The sequence below is a fragment of the Bicyclus anynana genome, chromosome 10 (assembly GCF_947172395.1).
Source record: "Bicyclus anynana chromosome 10, ilBicAnyn1.1, whole genome shotgun sequence".
NCBI classification, from domain to species: Eukaryota; Metazoa; Arthropoda; class Insecta; order Lepidoptera; family Nymphalidae; genus Bicyclus; species Bicyclus anynana.
Window position 1 is genome coordinate 10212390 of NC_069092.1, and position 24654 is coordinate 10237043.

The window sequence follows — 24654 nt, forward strand, 5'->3', positions numbered from 1 at the left end:
TAATTATAAAATTGCTATAATATTCAGAAAATTTAAATAACACAACTGGCTCTGAAAATATTTGGATTGCAAAAACAAATGCGATCTTTAAAAGGGACAAGAGAGAGTAAAGGACAGTTTAAAATATTGAAACCGTGGAGTTCGTTACATTTAAATACAGTAGGTTTAGTAATTACACAATAATTTCTAATACACGAATTAATATAAATATCACAGTCAAATATTATATAACTAAATCTCTAATTCTAAATGTAAATGGCAGTGCATATAGAGATCTTAAAAATAACCCATTCGATAAATTAAATTTTGTCATCCAATAATCGTATGAAGAATATCAATATACAGATACAAATAAATCGTTAGAATATTATAATGTGGATATATCCATACTATTGTAAATGCGAAAAGAACTTTGGCTGTTTATTAAGTCACGTCTAAACCACTGGGTCTAGAACTAACAACTAGCTGCAATGCAAACCAAATGCTTGTGGCAAGCTATAATGCAGCCTCTAGTAGAACGCGCTTGCCTAGAAGATACTTATTCATTACTGAATTGAAGAGAAAACGGAAGCCGGAAGATCGTTCCATATATTTGCAGTGCATTTTAGGAAAGAGGAAACCAAGTAACTATCAACAACGTTGCAGATTACTGTGATGCCTAGATGTTCTATTACCACCATTAAATACAATGAAATAACTTGACATTTCAAAAGTGCTTGTCTAAACTAAGCCTTAGTGTGAATAAACGAATTTTGAATCAAGTTTACTTTCGCATTTATAATCATGTATGAATTGATTATCATGAATACTATACTAATGACAGTTTAAACGCTACAATGTGAAGCTAGTCTAAATACTGTGACTAGAATTAGGAATAATTTATGATAACTAGTACAACTATCAATATTTTGGTAGCTACATGTTAAACTTTTAATTTATGCCTCTACAAATCCTAAATATACAACTATAATGTTTGTTTTAATAATACAATTTTACTGACTTTTACAATGTCTATTTATTCTGAAGATTTTTATTGGCACATCCTTTTTGATGTCGGTATAAAAATTAGATCCTCTCAGTTTAATTTTCGTTCTATTTATGTGCAGATAGAGAAGTAAATAGACAGACAAAAAGCATTCTTCGCATTCTCTCAAAAAAGAGAACTACTCGTAGTTATGAGTGTAAAAAAACGACACAAGGCGATTCGATATTCGGCAAAATGACCCGTGCCGTTTTTTCAATTGTGCTGATAGTCCACAGAGTTCACAACGGGCCGATAACAGTTGTCTATAGATTTATCTGTCTACGTATTGCGCTTATGTTTTTCTGTCAATAACTATGGTCTTATCTTGAACGCTACGCTAAAAATCATTGTCCTATTTTGGACAATATTGTATACAATTCCAGTGAACCTAAAAAACGTAGTGATTTATGTAAATTGCTGCATTTCTTAGTGAAAACCGCAATGGAACCTGTTCAGTAATTTTTGAACTCATCTTTTTCAAAGATAGACCCATTGGAGCGACTTCATTTACAATGAGTATTAATTTGAATTATGAGATAGATTAGCATATTTCCGAAAGGCAGTCAGCTTATAGGCGGATGCAACAATGTACCTATTAAGTCAATTAGGATTGTCTCTTTGTAAATTACACTTAACATTCATAAGATAGTTGCTTATAGGACATTTCTGAGCTAACTTCCTAGTATAAATAGACACAAATATTCATCTAAAACTGTTATACTTACTCACTGGTTCTAAGACCTATTAACATTGAAAAAATGATATTGTATATTGCTTTACGTTTCTTTTTACGTCGCTACTAACTACCAAAACTAGACGATCTATTTCATTTGACCTTTATTCTCGGGACTCTGAAACAAAAAGGAGTCTTTTAGGATCAATATTATATCTTGTTTTTGAAACTCTATACTGATGGTAACTACAAATTTTCTTTAAGAGACACTTGTTTAAGTGTATGTTTGCTTTAATAAATAAACACTTCTGGAACGTAAATAATGTATTTTTATATCTTAATAAGGAATTTAATTAGGGAAAAAATACTCACTTCGTAGGGCGGTGGTGGTAATATATCATTTAGATTTATTTGACAGCCTTGCTCGGACCGCGCCATATTCGAATGTCGTCCAGACTGAATGGGAATTTTAAAACTATTCTCCCTCCCTAGCCAATGCCATTGGGGGTAGTCGTATTCTAAATCACTAGCAGGACACACTTTGCTTTTGTCCTGCCTACTCCTCGATCCCGATCTATTAGTGTGACAGGAAGCACAATCATCTTCAACTATATTTACATCATTGTGTACGTTCTCGTGTCTCAATTCTCTATAATCCTTTGTTGATCTACTGGAAGTGCTGTGACAACATGTCGAACATTCACCATTGGAATATTGAATGCTGCCATTGCACGATCTAACAATGCTATTGTTGTGTGAACGTCGTTCCGGACAACTTCGGGCATCTCCGATGTCAGCATTGTCCTATGAGAAAATTTATAATACACATAAGTAATTTTGGACATGTGTTTGAACTTTGATAGTGTTATGTGCAAATCAAATAGGTACGTAGGTTTTCTTATCATAAATCAACAACGGAATTCTCATAATGCTTATCTTATAGTACCTTGAAATTGAGTTCAGTGTAAATAGCGCTGGAAGCGTAAGGTTCCGGTGGGCCCCTTTTTATTCTGTCTACACTTGAAGCGTCTAGACCTTGGATGGAGTTTTGTGGCAAGCAATACTCTGGCTCGACATTCATAATGTTCGGAGTTTGCCCTCCTAGAAGTGGAAAAAGAAATAAATTTCTATGCAAATGAACGTCTTTGTGTGTGTAAACAAAAGTAACGACAGTACAACAAGAACGCCTAGTTAATATTTTTACACAATACAGTGGAAGATATGTGACAAAGAAACCAGATTATCACAAAACCTTTGCCAACCAACCACTCACAAATAGTTGATTTATAAATATGTTACTGCTTTACTGACACTCCGTAAGTTTTACACACAAACGCGTTTCTCTTAGAACTATAAATAAATATCAAAGACAATCAATAAACAAGTCTTCTGAACATTAACTAACTGTACAACAATTGGAAAAGCTCTATGGGTACCTTGCAGCAAGCTATGATGGCAACTTGTAACGTCTAATGTAGAATCCGGAGGCGCAAATACTGGTCGATCTCTCAACCAAATCGTATCTTTATTTAATAGACACTGTTGAGCCGTAACAATAGATTGACCTACAATAGAGAACACTATATCAATCACAGCTATCATAGAGGGGATAACAAATTGATCAATGATACGTAATTGATATATCGCTTACCGGTCGACTTCTTCCTTTGAATGCTGTTACGACGCTTAATGTAGTAGATACTAACTATCCCAATTACTATGATAGAGAACAGGGTTAGCGCTAAAGCGAGTAACCATGTCTCTTGAAGTAAATGCGGGATCGCTGCGTCGTTTGGTGGTTCAGTCCTGGAAAATATTCTAAAGTGAGAACATATAAACGTCTTAGAGCTTTTGATGGTAAAACCTTAGTAGTTTTATAAAAGGTGCAGGTATTTTTTTATTCTCTTCTGTTTAACAAGATAAATCATGTCCCTTTTCGCCAGACACTTAGAATTATGGCAAACTGTCCCTAGAGATGGTACTTTTTACCCGACTACGGTGAAGCCAAAAGGAAGGAAAGGATTTTGGCAGTCTATGTATGTATGTATATTGTATGTATCTATGTAAGTTCCACCGTAGCGTAGCTAAACTACTGAACCGACTTTAATGAATGAGGTGACAAAAGATCATGACGGAGTTTAAACCTCATATTCTAACCTCAAAAAAAGTTAATGTTAAAATATATAATATTTTTTTGTTAGTTAGCTTTGTTTTATTGAAACGATGGAATAATTCTTGTCAATACAAACAGAACTACAAGCGGTTATATGTAGAATTAGATCTTGGTTTTTTTTTTAATTTAGGTCAGTGTTATTTGATATTTCATTGCATCTGATGTTTTATGTAGGTACTCTTTTATTTATAAAGCTCGTGCCATGATCAAAGTCACGGTGGTTTGACAGTCGATTTAAATTAAAAACACATTTTGAATATACTTTTATTTTTGAGTAACTTGATACTTATAATATTGGTCACGCTCGTCCGACCGATCCGTGCTTTGAAATCTAACCATGAAAAAAAAGCAAGTACATATCGGACCAGTCAACGTAGGGTTCCGTAGTAACCCGTCACGATATGTGTCCTTAGGCCTACTATACCATTATACATACGAGTGTAAGGACGATGAGACCGAGCGGTTTTGTAACATAAACTACAAACTACTTGGAACTTTAGAATTATCCTCGACGAAATTGTTTGTTTTTTTTGTATGTATTTATTTTTGTTAGTATGTACGAGTATGTTGGTATAATGATAATCTCGTCATAATTGTAAAAAAAAAATTGTATATAATAACCAGATTCATGAAAAGTGACATAAGTACGTTTATGTACTTTGTGTTAAAGTCTGTTTATCTAAATTCGTAAGTTTTTTTGGCGGTTGAAGTCGTAAGGTTAATATTTTTATTTATGAATACGGAACCCTAAAAAAAGAGGAAAGCTTGTCAAGTCCGACATTATAATCTCCAAATCATTCTGATGTCTGAACGCTTTAATTATAGCAACAAAAAATTTGGTTTACCACGACATAGACACCTACTATAATGCCATATTCAATAGAGGTTATACATAATGTGATTTAATTTCAATACGAGTATAAATATCACTAGCCATGATTTCACTTGCATATATACGGTACATATGCAAGTGAAATCCCATGGGAATATCTAATATAAAGTAACCTACTACTAAGTACTCGCAACTATCTAATCTAAAATAACACGTGCCAAATATAAAAAAAAACAAAAAGCTTGTTCGTGTAACTAACATTATGTATTTTAAAATCAGAGACAGAGACTACAATTTTATTGGTAGGTATGTAATATTTTAGAATTTAAGCTATCGTGAATGTTATTCATATTAATTTATTATGAAACACGGCTAAAACGTGGGAGTATGCCCGACTAGTTTTGAACGGGGCCCTTAACTAACTTCTGACTTAGTAAGTATATTCATATGTATTAATTAATAAATATTATAAAGCTGAAGAATTTGTTTGTTTGTTTGAACGCGCTAATCCCAGGAACCACTGGTCTGATTTGAAAAATTATTTCAGTGTTAGATAGCCCATTTAACGAGAAAGGCTATGAGCTATATATTATACCCGTATTCCCATGGGAACCACGCGGGTAAAACCGCGCGGCATCATCTAGTGTATTCATAAAAAAAAAACATTTTTTATTTTTTTTTAACTCTTTACAAGTTAGCCCTTGACTACAATCTCACCTGATGGTGAGTGATGATGCAATCTAAGTTGGAAGCGGGCTAACTTGTTTGGAGGAGGATGAAACACCCCTTTAAGTTTCTACACGACATCGTACCGGAACGCTAAATCGCTTGGCGGTACGTCTTTACTGGTAGAGTGGCAACTAGCAACGGCCGAAGCCTGCCACCAGCCAGACCTGGACCAATTTAGAAAATCTCATTCAGCCCAGCCGGGGATCGAACCCAGGACCTCCGTTTCGTAAGTCCACCGCGCATACTACTGCGCCACGGAGGCCGTGATCAGTCAGCATATCATAAGCAGTTGAGAAATCACAGCATTATCACAAATCACAAAGTATTTTAAAATCACAGACAGACACTTCAATTTTATTAGTATGTAATATCAATCCATATCAACCCCTATACGGCTCACTGCTGAGCTTGAGTCTCCTCTCAGAATGAGAGGGGTTAGGCCAATAGTCCACCACGCTGGCCCAATGCGGATTGGCAGACTTCACACACGCAGAGAATTAAGAAATTCTCTGGTGTACAGGTTTCCTCACGATGTTTTCCTTCACCGTTTGAGACACGTGATATTTTATTGCTTAAAATGCACATAACTGAAAAGTTGGAGGTGCATGCCCCGGACCGGATTCGAACCCACACCCTCCGGAATCGGAGGCAGAGGTCATATCCACTGGGCTATCACGAGTATGTAATATGTATGTATGTAATATGTATGTATGTAGTATGTAATATGTATTAATAAAAACTTACTGCACAAAATGTCTCTGCGAATGCATAGGCAGCATATGTATAGGTGCCGGCATACTGAAGGGCCCGTGTCCCCGGCGTGTCACCGCCGCGGCGCGCGCGCTGTACCGGCCGCCCGCCCGTAGCGAGCTAGCCGCCGCCGCCCGGGTTCGCGCGCCCAGGGACATTTGCCCCACTACCCGCCCACTGGGGCCACCTCCCACGCGAATTTCGATCTAAATTAATGCCAATACGTATAATATAAAGTTCACGTGTCAATGAAAGAAAACGATATAAATCGCTTCACTAACTGTTTTATTAACCGACTTCCAAAAAGGAGCAGGTTCTACGTTCGGCTGTATGTATGTTTTTTTTTTATGTATGTCCAGCGATAATTCCGTCATTTATGGACCGATTTTGACAATTATTTTTTTGTTTTGAAGGGTTTGTGGTATGGGAAGGCGGTGCCAATCCAGTGTCATGTTTTAATTAAAGCCGTTTCTGAAAGAACCCTAGAAATTTTGTAATTTAAACAGCTTGAATTAAAACATCACTGGCTTGGCACCGCCTTCAAACTGATCAGAAAGTAGCACATAGGTAAGATGTTATTTTTTGCTTTTAGTTTAGGTTAATTTTTGAGTTGGAAGTAGGTTGAATTTTTTTTATTAAAAATTTATTATCTTCTAATTTGAATATATTAGAAGTATTTTGATTACTTTGTAATTATAACTGACTGTGACGTCTACCGGGTCTCGGCTGAAAATCAGCGCTGGGCATTGCTTTTTTGCTATGAACAGCTAATGCTGAGCTGTAAACCCTTTCTGTTTGGTGTCACAGACAGTCATATATCTAAGATAGGATGTACTGTTTGTGACACTAAAAAATGAATAAACTTATTTTCTTAGTTGCTTTCTTTCTAACTTTTTTTATTGAGAAATAACACAATAAGGAACTTAAGCTAGCTTATCGTAATTAATATACAAATCATGTCCACGTGGCAAGAATACTGGCTGCATTTTCACGCTGGACAGCCAGGCTGATCCATTGCGCAAAAAAATGAACCTGCCCTTCTGTTATCAGTCAAGGCAAGCCGCGGTGAAATGATTCGGAGAAATGTTTGGGCTGCATGGCCTTCCTAAAACCTTCACTAACTACATAATTGAAATATTTTTCATATTTTCGAAATAATATAATTATGTTGAATCACTACTCAGGATATATTAATAAGAACAAAATATAGTACATTTTAGCGAACTTATATACTTAACAAAAAGTTACATCTTTTATCACAATCCCAATAACTAGGATTTGGCGTCTGACATCGGCTTTACAAAATGCTCAAGTACTTGGAGAAACCAGATAATAAATACAGTCGTGTGCGAATGGCCAAATCTTACTTCGACGTCTCTTCCACACAGTTCAATAATATTATTCATATAATTCAACTCAGCGTAATTCTGCATACACTTTATAAAAAACGTACAGCACTGTTGGCGATTAGAACCATTAATATCATAACAACAAAATGACTATTTAAGGGGCGTAACTGCTAGTGATCTCACCAAATAGCCTGTAAGTTCCCCGTTCCAAGTGTTTGCAGGTGGCGGTTCCCATCGTATCCAGGCCGACGTAGCGTTAATTACCCCCGCTGTCACGCTCTGGGGCGGCGCAGACGGCACTACAAATATAACACACATTAGGACTACACAAAACGCTTAATTACAAAACAAACAGTCTCAAAATATAACTCAGTGAGCCTGAATAGCTTGACTGTAAAGGGGCTGGACTCAACACTGGTTCGCTCTCTTCCCGCTAGACTATTTTTTCTTTCTAAGGGCGTCTTCTATGAGACTCGCACCTCGGCTTAGAGGGCCATTCAGGAGGACTGATTCACTTAGGTCACAGTTACCCCAACCGTGACCTGAGTGAACCAGTCCGGATGCCCCCAAGATCGTGAGTTAGAAAACCCACGTCCGGGGTGACGTTAGATATCGGGGGATCAGCTAGACCTAGCTAGCTAGTTGTACCTACTCCTAATACAGTCTTTCTGACTAATTGGAGGGGAGCAGGATTATTGGTCAAATGATATGACAAATATTCTGTTGTATGTATTGTGATTCGCCGTCGGGTCCATCGTGTGACATAGAGAAAAACTCCAAGCGGAGTCAGGAACTTGTGACCTGGGAGTATGATAACACTCCTAAACGGCCTACACCAAATAATATATTTTTAGCAAGTTCGTTTGTTATAACTCACCTTCCTCATCCGTATAACCGGTCATCGAATTAGAAGGTTTACCAAGCAACATTTTGTAGAACGGCATTAAAAAAATATCGTATTGGGTATAAGACGCCAACCCAGATAAAATGTAGCTCGATGACCCACTGTTATCAACGTTCGTCAGAGATCCATTAGGACAACTCTCCAGTTGGGATGAATTCAATATCGTTATCTCTTCGCTACTATTGCGCCAGTTCAACGAAGTTCCATTGTACCAAATCTTAACTCCTTCCAAATATTCATTGTAATCAGTTAACACCTGAAATTATTTGAATGTCTTAACTTCAAAACATTCGATTAATATAACAAGTATTAGTAACACGAATACTCACGTCCCAAACAACTTTCAGCGAACTCGACGACAAAGTTTCCACCCTCCTAAGGACTAAAACATTTTGTTGTAAATACTTCCTCGCTTGAACAAACTCATACTCCGTCATACGGACCTCGTGTTCGTAATTATTGCCAAAGTTTTCGTCAGAGGTGCGCTCCTTCAATGGATTATTGGTTTTCTTCAACACATTTAGATAAGCCTCTTGCATAACACTGCCGGCCGCATTCACCGCTACGCAGATAACCCTTCCGCCGTGTTCTACTTTCGCACCGTCCAGATAAAGCAAACTAGAATTACTCCTAGTGCACTCTGGGAACAGCAATGAATCTTCAACACCTTCTAGTATCCAAAAGGTAGTAGGTGTGGGTAAGCCTTTAGCTTCACAGGGAATGGACACCACATCGCCCTCCCATGCGGTCAAATTGGACGGTATCTGCGTGAAGTGCGGTAAAGCTGGAACAGATGGCCGTATGAAAATAGCTCTGAACAGATATCAAAAATACACACGCAATAAAATCAAGCCGAAACATAATAGTCTAAGAGTCAGCGACAGCCAGACATTCGCTCCTTTTATAAAAGCTAAAAGTTTGTCAGCTTATTCTCCTTTCATAAGTACGATAGCTAATTATAGAGTTTTGACCGCGGTTTCTTTGTAAGGTTGCAGGTGCCAAGGATCGAGACCTTCAAACGTCTGAAATATTAATAATTATTCTTAGTAATAAAGTGTACTTTTTTGTTTCTTCTCTACATAATAATATGAGAAATTATATCCCCATAACAAACTTCGCTAGATACCTTTAAATTTTTTATCTTAAATGACTGGAGACTGGGGATATAATTTATAATATTATTATTTTTTTTTTAATATTTGCCGTATCTTTTTCAATATGACCAATATTCTCATTCCCTTAGTTAGAGGTTGGAGGGATCGGGGAACATGGGAAAGACTGTATTACGAGTGGGTACGACAATTGTCCAGCGGGCGGGGTTCTAATCGCCACTCCTCGGTGATGAGTCTGGCAGCGTTACCGTTAGGCTCTATCGTTAGAGACGGTTAAAGTTTCATCCTAAATAGTGGCGACTTAAATTCTCATATTATGCCGAGGTAAATGTAAAACGACAAATGTCTGGCTGTCGCTTGCTCTCCATCTATAAAGGGCTCACAGTAAACGGTTAGCGATGCGCTGGCGATGCTAGTCCCAGCATGGCTGTCGGCGCGGCAGGAATAGACGCCCGCGTCGGAAGCGGACACCTGTTCCAACCGTAATAGTCCACGGATTATTGTAGCATGCGACGGCAACACGCCGTCTTCCTTGACCCATGTTATTTTTACGCTCGTCTCATAGCTCTACAAACAAATCATACATATGAGTGTAGTTTTCATTGATCTTTTGGAGCAGTTGGTTGATGTAATATTGTATTATTTGAGTAAACATTTATGTTGTTTCAGAACATTCTAAGTGAGAGCAATTTCGGAATTTATTTTTAAAGAGAATTTCCTGTGATTTTTATTAAATTAAAACTATATATTCTACTGATAGATGTTTGGATAGTTGCTACGCCAAAATGGGTATCAATGAAATTTTTGAGCAGCATGCTAAAAAAGAACTGAGCTAAGAGAGCCGTGATAGCCCAGTGCATATGACTTCTGCCTCCGATTCCGGAGGGTGTGGGTTCTCGTGTCTCAAACGGTGAAGGAAAACATCGTGAGGAAACCTGCAAACCAGAGAATTTCTTAATTCTCTGCGTGTGTAAAGTCTGCCAATCCGCATTGGGCCCGCGTATTGGCCTAACCCCTCGCATTCTGAGAGGCGATTCGAGCTCAGCAGTGAGCCGTATATGGGTTGATAACGAATGAATAAAACGATGCTAAAAATCTTTTAGCATGCTGCTCAACTTAGCACTATAAGTAGTAGTAATCATTATCAGTCGATGGACGTCCACTGTTGGACATAGGCTTCTTGCATAGACCTCCAAGCACAACGGCCGTCATTCCGTCATGGGGTCGCCATTCCAGCACCTTGGGACCACAACGTCCGTCGGCTCTTCTATGTGACCTGCCACTTCAGCTTCGCGATTCGCTGTGCTATGTCAGTGACTTTGGTTCCTCTGCGGATTTATTCATTTCTGATTCGGTCACGCAGAGAAACTCCAATCATAACATTATAGTACACCTATATTATAAGCTTTGTTGTTTAGCATCTCTTAAAATATAATAAAATCTCAATCAGAGAAAACTAACTATATGTCGGAGCGAGTGAGTTATTTGATCGGTCAGCTCGTGTTATCCTGAGTCGAGATAGTACGATGCTAGGTGGGGAGTAGTGGGAGACCGAGTGTTGGCGATATAAGCCACCGCTCGGGCGGTCTAGCTCATTCGTCTAACTCGTTCTTGTCGTGGCTTTCGATCCGTACACCTTTGTTGGATAATTATCCTTTATGGGTTGTTATGGAATAGGTGGGGAGAATGACTTGAGTGGAAAAGAGGAGTGTTTGTTAACAGTCAAAACGCCTTTAACCCTACACACATCCTTCACAAGTGCGTGACTCCACTCAAGGTCATTCTCTGCCACTCAGGGCTTATTGGTAACATTCTTAGTGGGAATTGTTAGACCTGAGAGACTTTCATTCAGTGTTTTGCAGACCGCCGCATCTAATGTCAAACCCCTCTTTCTCCGACATATATTTTAAGAAAAATAAGAGTTAAATAATTACCTGGCAATTTAATTCAACGTTTTGTCCTACTAATGCAGTTACATTACTAGGTTTTACAACAAAGTGTGGCCGCCTTAGAACAATTAGCGCAGCGGCTCTGGACTGCCTCTCTCCCGCTATATTGGACGCCACACATCTATACAGTCCACTATCATTTGGCAATGTTTCTAGTATTTTTAAACTACCAGTATCTGTTATTGTTACCCTGAAACAATTTCTTATTACACACAACATATTTCTTTGTACAAAAATATTAGGCAGGAAAAGCTTTCTTTATAGATTTCCTAATAATAAACGTTGAGATTTTTAGTCCTGAGCCAACGCAGCTTAAACAAATCATAAAAGTAGTTAGATCAGATCAATTTAGTCTACGATAAATAAACAAACTCACGATTAAGAACTCTGCTTACCAATACGATTTATCAACTAAACAGATTTATTTACCACTTAGTATATACTTTCTATCAGCTAATAACGCCAATTTTAGAAACTAAAATACTAATTTTTATGTGACTTTTAAATTCTTCGCCGAAAAATAAAAAAAAACATTAATGATATAGTCTTATGATTGTGAGTTATTATCCTATTGATGTTTTTGTATTTTTTTGCTTGCTTTAACTAGCTACATAGTTAGTGTATTATAATCACCTTCCATTAACTTCAATATCATACAATTGACCATCTTTCAACCAATGCATGGATGGATCTGGGACGCCTCGAGGTGGAACACACTCTAACAAAGCCGGTTCTCCCGCGGCGACCTGGACATCCCTGGGTTCAACCCGAAATTCATCACGAAGTACTAAAATAAACGTTACCAATTACTCTACAAACATATAGGGTATTGTCTAAGATCCGAATTAGAAACGAGCTTCACCCATCTGTTTATTCGGTGAAAAGTTGTGTAAAAATTAAAAAAATATATTGCAAGAAGTTTGTCTAATAACTCCTGGCCAAATTACTTTCAACTATTTTATTATTAATGTCACTTTCGTCATCGCAATATATTTTTAATGAACTAAAGACACTTGCCCATACCATAATTATGCAACTGTCAATCAAACTGAAATGAACTATAGCTTGGCAACTTCGTTCGTAATACTCTCGATGTTCCGCGCGGGCCGGGGGTCGTGTAGCGATGAATGAAAAACCCACGACTGATTGCCCTCACCCACGATTTCACACCCGCGCAGTCTTTCCCTCCGTCGCACGCATATCATGGGAGTGTCATTAACGAATGCCAGTCTATAGTCTAAAACTGATATTATTATTTAATGAAAGAAAGAAAGAAAGAAAAGAAAGAAATATCTTTATTTTTAGGCAGTGCCACACATTAAAACAATAAATTTTAAATATATAGCTTATAGCTAGAGCAAAAAAAGAAGAAAGCCCTGCAATATGTGGCATAACCTAGAAAAAGGCCCTAACTCAGCATTTTGCCACATACTTCCTATACAAAAAAAAGTATGCAGCACTGATTTTCAGTTAGGACCCAGTTCAGGTGCCGCCACGTACACAGTTCAACATCCTATGTAAACCAACGACCTTTTAATAATGTAAACTATTATTAATTAAGAACAAAATTAAAAATTAATGAATGATTCTAATTTGGACATTGTAACAGTTCATTCATAACAACAATAATAATTAATGAAAAGTGCCGGTCTCTTTTTTTTTCAAAAACTTCGCATCACTAAACAGATAGGTGAAGATCGTTTTTAATTCCGTTCTTCTACTATCGTGTTCATTTACTTAATGTTGCAATGAAATGTAACGACAAACGCACGGTAGTATGAGCTACAATAAAACTAACAGATGAATCTTACCGGCAACATTTAATGAAGCGTTCTGGCTTACAGCCTCCCCGGCTATATTGCGAGCCGCACACCAATAAATCCCCTCATCACTCTCCTTCTTTCCCCGGTTCACCCTGCGATGACAGAGGAAATTATTAGCTACACTCGGGGAAATTAGAAACTCTTTTTACGAGTTTGTTTTTATTCACAAAGTTTTACCTGGAATTTCTGGTTAGAACTGTTTGTGTACATCACTAAATAATTAAAACGCATTAAGATTTTTTTTTGATTGAGATTTGGTTTTGATAAAGTTAATCACTAATTTGCTAAAGTTTTAATAAGTAGGTACAGTAAATAGAAAAGTAGGTACTAAAATATACATAGTGATAATCAACATAATAATTATAATAAAGTCGAATACTAAAAATTGTAAATGTTGTTTTTTTTTTGTAACAATGTTGTAAAATAATATTATATATTATATTCATTCGCACCTCATTCATCCAGTCTTTGGCAGAACTAATTAACTACCTTATTCCCATGCAAGCTCTCTGCATAAGTAAAGTGTATTATTTCGAATGTACCCTACTTTTACTTTTACGGGACATGGAATTTTTGGTAATATATCCATCGCTCGTAGATCGTTAAATGTTAAATGGGCCTCAAAGCGTAGCAGAATTGTCATTGGTTTCGCACATTGAGTACGTCATAACTTGTGTTTTTACACTTCCAAAATGATCACGAAGGCATAGTTAATAGATTAAAATAAAAAAACAGTAATTTTTTTTTTAAGTCCACGTCCACTCAGAACAACATGAGCTTGTTACGTACTAAGATAAGATCTGCATGCACGTCTTTGGGTAATGACTTAAAATTGTGAGTTCTTTAGTATAGAGGGGCCCATCTAACGATTTATATCGATGAATATATCCATACAAAATACATACAAAACTCACGGAAGTACGGACGGGATGGCGACGTGGTCTGGTCACATACCACGTAACATTGACATTAAATAACACCATATCAAAAATCAAGAAAGTGACTCTGTCGTGTACTTCATCATCATCATCATCATGTCAGCCGATGGACGTCCACTGCAGGACATAGGCCTTTTGTAGGGACTTACGTATAAAAATTGACACGTTGAGCTATGTCGGTGACTTTAGTTCTTCTGCGGATCTCCTCATTTCTTCGATCACGCAGAGATACTCCAAGCATAGCTCGTTCCATCGTCCGCTGTGTGACTCTGAGTTTTCTCATAAGGCCCATAGTTTGCAACCAAGTCTCGGAACCACAGCTCATCACTAGCAACACGCACTGTTCGAAGACTTTTGTCTTCAGAAACTGAGCACTCACGTACTTACTTTTCTAAAATTTCTTTTTTTTTTCTATAGAAAAAAATACTTACCTTAAGAACAATAGGCCGTCTTCCAATAGGACTCTATGACCATCTTCAGCAGGCGGCAAAGGTGCGCCATCTTTGAACCACTGCACGGACGGCTTGGGCCGGCCTTCCACCACACACCTCAGGGTCGCCGGCTCGCTGCGGCCGGATACTGTGCTTGATGGATGCTCTTTTATACGGGGTGCTCGATTTTGCGCTAGGGACAAAGAATCACTTTTATACAGTATGCTTGATTTAGCGTTAAGGACAATGAATTACTTTTATAAGGGATGCTCGATTTTGCGCTAAGGGCAATGAGTTACTTTTATACGGAATGCTCGATTTTGCGCTAAGGGCAAAGAGTTCCTTTTATACGGGATTCTCGATTTTCGCTTAGAACAATGAATAACATTTACAATATATCACTGGTAAACACTATATTATTATCAACCTATTTTAATGACCCACTACTGAATCAGGCTCTTTATAGGAGAGGAGACAAGGAGCTTAGACCCATCACGCTTTTCCAATTCGGGTTGGCGGGATCAGGCGATAATGTCAAATTAAAGGCCACACACACACACACATCAGAAGTTTATAGTAATAAGTAATAACCGGGACCGATGGCTTAAAAAGCACGGGGGTGAAACTCTCTAATTTCACAAATCCGGGATGAGATTTCCGAATTTAACTGAAAATTTCTTAGAAGAAAGAAAATCTCAGTATCTTATATAGGTTACCTCGACCCAGGATTCAAACCCACGACCCCGTGATTCGAAACCATAGGCTAACCACTAGACCAACGAGGCAGAGTAAAATACTTCATTAAAGACTAAAAAAGGCATAAAACAAAATCTTATTTGAAAAAAATATCTGTTCGTCCGTTGCTTTACCATTTTAATAAAAAAAAAACTATGGGTAACAATCGATCAGGAACTTAAAGGAGAAAACGTTAAAATTCATATAAAACCAAATACCAAGCGGTCAAGATTCCGCTACGCTAGTTACTAAATATACAACGAAGCATTTCCCTGTGTTTAATATCTATTGATGTTATTTTAGTTTTTTTAACTTTGTTTAAAATATTGACGGTGCCAAACTGGTCTTCTTCCGTCCTGTTGCGGTTTCCGCAAGACGCATATTTCCGTCGATAATTCCATCCGCAGCTTAAATTCATATATTGTGCAATACAACGTAGCTTGAGTGCAATAAGTTCTGTGCACGACACTTATATTGTGCAACAATATTGAATACCCATTAATGGAAGGCGTCCACTGATCCGCATCGTATGTATCGGAAGCATCGTATTAAACGGATTTTACGCTAGATAAAATCCGTTCAATATGATCCGTACGATGCAGATTAGTGGACACAGTTGTATGACTTTCTATACAAAAAATATTATTATAAAAATAAAAAAAACCGACTGCTTAATGAACTGAAAAGAGAAAAACAAGTAGGTATGACAATATCTGTATAAAGTTCTGACTAAACTCTTTATGTTGCCGAAGGCGGTGACAAACATTGGTATTTCATTATTTGCCCGTAAGAAAGTATTTGTGAAAGGCTTCTTCACGATGTTTTTTATTCACCGTTTTAGGCATGTGACATTTATTTCTTAAAACCTAATCATCGAAATTATGTTTAAGGCATGTATCAATTCAAACTGAACGTGCACTTTATATTTTATAGTATCCTAATAACAATACATTTTAATTATACCGCCTTCTTTTTATAGATCTCTCAGAAACGTTTAAATATACAAACAAAAAATCTATGTCTCAATGACATTTGCTTCCGCATTGTCTAATCGCTGCATTTAGATCGAAGTCTGATAAACTGAGACGGAGACTTATTGTATTAATTTCTCAAAAAGGCTTTCTACACAACTGAAAACCAAATTTGAAGTAACAACTTCAGCGCTAAAAAAAAGCTGGCTGAGTATATTGCGGACTTTTCTTGGTCCTAAGCATTATCTAACCATTATCTAATAACATTAGGTGCCTGACGTTTCAAAATGTGCCTAATTGAAATAAATTAATTCTGACTTTTATTTACTTTTATTTTGTAATTACAAGTGTGAGCTTTTAATTTGTCTCCATATTTCTCTATCTATAGTGTCGTGTTAGTAAAACTAAGACGAAAACCTTTAATTATTGTAATATATTTTATTAAGTAAGGTATCACAACTGATAAACATCACAACAAATAAAAATAGATACGTTTCTATCTCTCTTTATCTATAGTATCGTGTTAGATAGAGAAACAGATCAGTTCGGCCATAAATTTTAGGTTGCTAATATTATAGTCGATAATTTTATTGTTGTAACCTATTGACTAATTTAATTATGGAACACTGTGGAATTGGCAGAACATTCATAATCAAAACACGTATCAAAGCAAGCTGGTTTTTTAAAAGTAACAATTGAAAAAAGCAAGTAGACAGCCATATTAATAAACAAGAACATTAAAACCTCAAATTTCATTCAATTCCTTATTTTTTTTTTTCAAACTAAAGTAAACTTCCTCATCACGTCTGTAAGTTCACTTTACTTTGAAAAAAAAAATGAGGTTTAAATCTTAATATATGATTATGGGGGCTAATGTTGGTGAAAACACATCACCAGTGACGATGCCGAACCTAGGATCTTTCTGTTAAGAACCACAACATTACCAACTGCGTCAGAGAGGTTGTCGAAATTTGATTTAGTTTATAGGTTACACGCCGATGACACGTGTTGTTTTGAGAATGTCGGGATAGTTTTTGTAGGACCCCTTATTTTTTGTGTGATATCCGTGTCGTGGGCCAGTCAAGCGGTGGTTGTCCTTTATTAATACTTGTCACAGACACGATAACCCGGACAATGTACGCATTATCTTGACACGTCTGTCTTTTTGTATACAAGTGGGCGATGTAAATAACGTATTCTGTTACGAAAATGATTTATCAGTGACCACTGTTATTAAACTTAGGGTTCGCCCACTTGAAATTTTCTAATCGTTTTTGAAATTTTGAAGGGAACAATATGATTTCTTTTCAACCATTTCTTATATAACTTGGTTTACTTGTTTAGCTATGGATAGTGGATGTTAGGTTCGGGGTCTGTCTATAAATCTAACTTCTTACTTCAAATAAATTCTCAGTAGCAACATGGAGTTGGAAAGTTTATTAGTTTTGCGTGCCTAGAGGATAGTCTAGTTATCAGCCTCGGCTACTACTTTCATTAACATGTTAGTGATCGTTACACATCTAAGCTCCAAATTCCTTCCTGTAGGGAGATCTTTAAAAAAATGTAAAGACTGGTAGAGCCGTGATAGCCCATTGGATAAGATCTCTGCCTCCGATTCCGAAAGGATTCGAATCTGGTCCGGGGCATGCACCTCAAACTTTTCAGTTATGTGCATTTTAAGAAATTAAATATCACGTCAAACTGTGAAGGAAAGGCATCGTGAGGAAACCTGCGTACCGGAGAATTTTCTTAATTCCTTGCGTGTGTGAAGTCTGCCTATCCGCATTGGGCCAGCGTGGTGGACTATTGGCCTAACCCTCTCATTCTGAGGGGTAGTGAGCCGAATATGGGTTGATAATGATGATAGACTGATGATGATTAATCATATTAGAAGGTATAGTCTTTATTTTTAAATTAAAGTTAACGCTTCCTCTTAAATAATACTAGAATTGTTTTAATTAACTCCATCAGTCCAGTATATTGTTATCGCCGTTTAGTGTTGGAAATAGTAGTCTGTGACGAATATGACGTCGCTCGATCTCGTGTTGGTTTCAGTGTGCTCGTGGCATTCGAGTCGTCCACATCTCTTGTTGTGTAATTCTTTATGGGTTACTTGAGATAGTCGGGGAGAGTGACTTGAGTGGAAAAGGGGAGTGTTTGATATCAGTAAAAGGCGCCTTTAACCCTACACACATCGTTCACAAGTACGTGACTCCACTCAAGGTCATTCTCTGCCATTCTAGGGTCTTATTTTATTTACAGTTTGATTTGTTAATTAAGTTGTCCTGACAAGTGTTGTGAATCATAATCTTTGTTCTACATTAGTTTCCTTATATTTGTAATCACTTTTAGGTCCTATAATAATATAAATACCAGAATTACTAAATAAGTCTACTTCTAACTTTACCCCGTTTTTAAAACCAATACAAAGCGAATTGGAATAAAACCCGCTAACAGGTAAGTACAAGCGAAAAACGAAATAAAAATATTTCTGTAACTACCCGCGAACTCTAATTAAACCCGGACTTGGAAAAAAAGACTCCATTGTTTCGAAAACGCAACCGACGCTTTTACCGAACTACATTTTGTTAATTGGCTCCCAACTACTTTTAATTACTCAACTGTAGAGCAAAAGTCCAAAGGTTAAGTTGAAATTGGTGCATTCTATTTTAGTATTTACGAACGTTGTTTTAAATAAGATAATTGTATTGTGTATATTAATAAAACTTGCCTTATATAGTAATGGGAAAGTAGAAAATTTATAATTAACACAATTAAATATTTTAACAGTCCTTTTACTTCATTAACAGTTGATGTCCCACCATCTTATGTAGGGAACCATCGACAATTACCATAAATTACAATTAACCTAAAATATTATAATTAATTATTAAACCAATTAATGTTTTTTTTTCTATACAATGATCTACATTACTATACTTGTTGGGCGCTACATAATATCATAATAATATTACGTCGCATCCCCAAGTATGTTATCGACAACAGACAAGTACTTATGACGCATGGCAGAAAATAAGCAGGAATCATCAAACAAACACATATTTCATTCATTCGCGTTTACATTCACGAAGATAACTCTGATACGTCATTGCTTGGACCTTTAGATGAATGTTATTGACAGGATCAGGTTGGGGAGCTTCAGATAAAATGGCCTAATACTAAAGTTCTTCGGCAATGTGTTAGAATCTTAAATCTTTTTTTTTTATTCTTTACTAGTTAGCCCTTGACTTCTACCTATCAATTCTCACCTGATGGTAATGACGATACTGAAAATGATAAGATGGAAACGGGCTAACTTGTTAGGAGGAGGATGAAAATCCAGACCCCTTTCGGTTTCTACACAACATTAAATCGCTTGGCGGGACGACTTTGCCGGTCTACTTGTTATCGAGATTTATTTGGTGTTGTTTAAGTAAACTTATTTTTAAATAGGTACTCCTAGTTAATACCTACTCCTAGTTTTGTCAAATTGTTAAAATACGCCATAGCTAACCATGACCATTAACGAAAGTAATTAATAGAATAAGAGATTTTGTATTATAAATGTTGGACGAAAATGCTAACTATAATTTAGATAATATCACACAATACAGTACTGGCATGTTTTCAGTCCCTAAAATATCTATCTATTAACCGCAAACGACACTAAAAATAGGTAAAATTATATTACAAATATTTTAATTAAAATAACTTATTTTAGTAAGGAGTTCTTGATAACCATAACAAACTAAATGCCAACCCATCACAGTGTTATCTCTAAGATGACAGTCGACAAAACTAACAGCACTCATCTGATAAATACCTAGAAGGTTTATACTAATTTAGCATTTAGCTTTACATTTGACTAATGACAATATGAGTGTTATTTATACTTAAGGCGTTTAGACGTTTTCTTGATTTCAGAAACTTAGGAGTCTGAGGATTTTAAATACCAGTTGCTTATTAATACTTTCAAGGCTATTGCATGCTTTAAGCATCGTGTACATTAGTGTACTAGTAAGTAAGTATGTACATGAATTCTATGAATCTATGCTCATATTATAAAGCGGAAGAGATTTTTTGTATGTTCATTAAAACGCGCTCATCTCTTGACCGGATTGAATTTTATATGTTAGAGAGACTCATGAGGAGCTATATAGTTTTACTTTGAAGACTGAAGTTTCCTTTAAATAGGGGAAATAGATGGCAAAACTCTGTATGAAAGTCTGAAGGGAATCTAATTTTGAATTCGCCTGATGATCGAAGGGCTCGTTCATTTTTTGCGCAAAGGATCAGCCAGGCTGTCCATTATCCAAAGCGAAAATGCAGCGAATAATCTTGCCACCATTCCACGAGAGTATAATAATAATTTGTATAGCTATTAGGTTAAGTAAGCAAAAGTTTCTTGTTAAATTTTTCTTTTCTTGTTAATTTTTTTTTTTTGATGTCGCACTTAAATGATATACAGCCCTACTTTATGTATGCTGTCTACCAACAAACAAATTAGAAACGAACTGTCACCCGCACCATCACGTAAAACGAACTTCGTTCGTAACACTCCCGATGTTCCGCGCGGGCCGGGGGGAGTGTAGCGATATAAACTTGCCAGACTATAAACAGTACATATTGAGTAGGGCTGTACTATAGTCATAGTACATCGACGACAGATCGGTTACACAAGTGTCGATAACCATATTAAAGTGCACGCCACCATTACCAGCTGCGTTATCGCCAGACGACGAAGGGCTGACGTTTGACAGATTGTAAATAACAAACAGATATAAATAGCGTATTATAAAACCTATATAACTTTTATACAAAGCACTACTGTCGTACTTTTACTGCATATAAGGATTTACTATAATATTTACTCGTATTTACTAAAAAAGCTGCAGAATTACGTTCTATTTCGGAACTACTAATTGGACTGTTTGCTTATTTTATGAAATTAATACTGTCTATTTATGTTTTGACTCATGTTGGATAGCTTAGACTAGGTTTTCTTGGAAAATAATTGAGAATCTCGGTTATTTTTTTAGCATAAAAGTTTATTAGTGAAGAAATAGTAACTAAAGGAACAAAATCGTGGCGATGATCATCATTCATCATTACTATCAAATATTCGGCTCACTGCTGAGCTCGAGTCTCCTCTCAGAATGAGAGGGGTTAGGCCAATAGTCCACCACGCTGGCCCAATGCAGATTGGCAGACTTCACACACGCAGAGAATTAAGAAATTCTCTGGTATGCAGGTTTCCTCACGATGTTTTCCTTCACCGTTTGAGACACGTGATATTTAATTTTTTTAAATGCACACAACTGAAAGGTTGAAGGTTCTGCCTATTTATGTTTTGACTATGTTGGATAGCTTAGACTAGGTTTGCTCGATAAATAATTGAGAATTTTGGTTAATTTTTTAGCATAAAAATTTGTTAGTACATAAATTAAGTAGGTAACTTTATTATGAACAAAATCCTGGCGATGATACTTATAATTACTGGCGAACATTTGACGAAAATTTCAACGTTAGTTTACCATAAGATAAACGATTTTTCACTTGAACTGTAGATGAAGTTCGTACTAATCGCAAAAGGTCATTCATCACGAAATCTCAAAAACCGCTTGACGGACAAAGACGAAATTTGGCAGGGAGGAAGTTCATAGATAGTAGAGTTCCGCTAAGAATGGATATTCCGAGAGGGCCGGATTAAGAGCGCGCAGCGTGTCGGTACGACATGGATAAAATTCGAAGCGCAAGCGAGACGCCGAATTATGACTTTCACGTGAGTAAAAACGCACGGAGCGATTGACGCGCGACGCAAATTTTATGACGTGAGCGCCAAAACCATTTTTACCTAATTGCAAGTAAATGAAACAACATAACGAAAAACAAAATGGCCATGTTCAAGATTCCCTAATTTTCTATACAAAACAAAAATTTAAGAAAATAAGTTTGCTTTTCCTGAGATTGAAAGCCAAATGTGAGCAAAACATGTATTTTTCAAAAAAATAAACTATCGAGAAAAGTTTTGTATAGTCATAACGAAGCTAACTGACTTTTTGACGGCCTCCGTGGCGCAGTGGTATGCGCGGTGGATTTACAAAACGGAGGTCCTGGGTTCGATCTCCGGCTGGGCATATTGAGATTTTCTTAATTAGTCCAGGTCTGGCTGGTGGAAGGCTTCGGCCGTGGCTAGTTACCACCCTACCGGCAAAGACGTACCGCCAAGCGATTTAGCGTTCCGGTACGATGCCGTGTAGAAACCGAAAGGGGTGTGGATTTTCATCCTCCTCCTAACAAGTTAGCCCGCTTCCATCTTAGACTGCATCATCACTTACCATCAGGTGAGATTGTAGTCAAGGGCTAACTTGTAAAGAATAAAAAAAAAAAAAAAAACACTTTGAAATATCATTTACCCAAATTTCAGGCTCCTAACTTTTCCAGAATCTGAGAACCAGAACCATTTGTAACCACCAAATTACATATTGCACACTCTTAAGGAGGTCTAAGGGCGGACGAAGTCGCGGGTGTCCAGTTTATTATAATAATTATATTGTATACTTTAGACATCTTAAAAAAATCATACAACACATCGAACTATTTTTCGTACGATAGAAATAGAATTGTTTCTTGTTCTGTATTTGGTACCTATCTAGGTATCTACCTACTTAAAATTCAGGACTGCGGCGCAGAGGGCAAATGTCTAAATCTGGCTGAGGACTTAAGTCGTGGGCTTCTTCTCAAATAAGGTTTCGCTTTGAACCCTCGTAGCTTTAATTTTCAAGATTCGACTATACTTATCTAGTTTAAAAAACAGTAAAAGCTCATTATTCGCGGGGGATACGTTCTCTAAATTTGTCGCGAATACAGAAACCGTGAATATGGAATGGTATTTTATATGGGATTATACGGGATACGTTCTTAGGTGACAAATTAAAAAACAAATATATAAAGAAAAAACAATTAATTGAAGATATTGATTAACTATTATATTATCTTCAGTCTTAGACAATAGTTTGAAGAATTTTGAAACTTTTTCTTGCTTGATATTTTTTAATAGAGTGAAGAGTGATTTTAAGCAGAGGTTAAAGAGGTTTTATAATCAGTGTAGATTTTTATTTAATTTTAAATATTAAATCATTCCTGCCTATCGTCGAAATCTCGATTGACAATAATTTTCTAAAAGTCCCAATTATTAAAAAAAATACAGTAGGTAGGTACCTACTTATCTAAACTAAAGGTTAAATTAAACGTTGGAATTAAAATTTCATAGAAGTCACTTTTAGCTACAGATAACTGAATAAAAAATCTGCTTTTGTGATAGTGAAAGTGTTTTTTTTTAATTTAAAAAATACGTTAACTATCACAAAAGCAGTGTACAAACAAATAAAAATAAAAATCCTACCTACGATATTATAAATGAGCGTTTAACTAAGTATAATTAAATGCATGCAAGCTTTAAAAGTAAAATAAAATTACATAAAATTAAAATATTTACCATTGGTTCCATTCAGTCCAATCAGTAACAAATGCACAAAAACAAGAAATACAAATTGGTTCCTCCCATTTATGGTGTTATGACACTCATTACCACCGACATCCACCATACTGCCTCCGAATTACACCAATAAAACACCCTCGGTATTTTTACATGGTTGTAAAATAACAAAAGAGTCCATATATCACTACCATGTTTTATTGTCTATGGTTTTAATTAAAATGTCATTTTCATTTCAAAAATCGAACGTTAAAAGTTCAATTCAAATACGCGGCAACATACGCTTTGCGCGCGAAAGCCGAACGTTCGAATGGTCGCGACACGACCTACTCGCTTCGAACCGTGTGTTGTACTATCGCCTCCCTCCCTCATCTGTGTTTACTCTCTCTCAAATGGGGGGATTCAAAGGCGCCGTGCCGTTGATCTAATGGGATATTACAACTGTTTGACCCATTGTAAATAAACTGAGAGAGCCATGAACTCGTGACGCAACGTCCATAGATCATAGCAATTGCTTAATTCCAGCGTTCGTATCTATAAATCAGTATCACTCCTACTTGATATCAATTAGAGTCACGTTTATTTATGTTTGAGTTTAATTAACAAATCAATAGTTTAGTTTAATTTAGTTGTATAACACGCGTGTAATTTAAATTGAATGGTAATAGTACATTGTACTTAATATGTATTCTGTGATAGTAGGTACCTTGGTGTTGAATTTATATCTAACAAGTAAGTAATCGAAATATGTTCTACTTATTAT

At 36.5% G+C, this 24654-nt stretch overlaps 1 protein-coding gene across 1 annotated transcript; it reads right to left on the reverse strand.

Moving 5' to 3' along the window:
* On the reverse strand, positions 1–24252 carry LOC112042956 (roundabout homolog 2). Its single transcript, XM_024078184.2, has 15 exons — positions 23892–24252; positions 14688–14880; positions 13307–13410; positions 12129–12282; positions 11481–11685; positions 9930–10113; positions 8764–9218; positions 8408–8690; positions 7714–7829; positions 6176–6387; positions 3349–3503; positions 3134–3262; positions 2644–2798; positions 2070–2501; positions 1–1875 (listed from the first exon to the last, which is right to left on the reverse strand). The coding sequence occupies exons 1-15, from the start codon at positions 23998–24000 to the stop codon at positions 1846–1848; spliced, it is 2916 nt and encodes a 971-aa protein (XP_023933952.2). The 5' UTR covers positions 24001–24252; the 3' UTR covers positions 1–1845.
* Between the last annotated feature and the right edge of the window lie 402 nt (positions 24253–24654).

Bases quoted from the DNA above. Each gene is read 5' to 3' on its own strand.
- LOC112042956 (XM_024078184.2), bottom strand. From the start codon at position 24,000: ATGGTGGATGTCGGTGGTAATGAGTGTCATAACACCATAAATGGGAGG. The intron at 14,881-23,891 runs GTAAATATTTTA...CTTTGTCCCTAG, and splicing joins TGGACTGAATGGAACCAATG to CGCAAAATCGAGCACCCCGT. The intron at 7,830-8,407 runs GTGAGTTATAAC...TTATATTTGTAG, and splicing joins CGGTTATACGGATGAGGAAG to TGCCGTCTGCGCCGCCCCAG.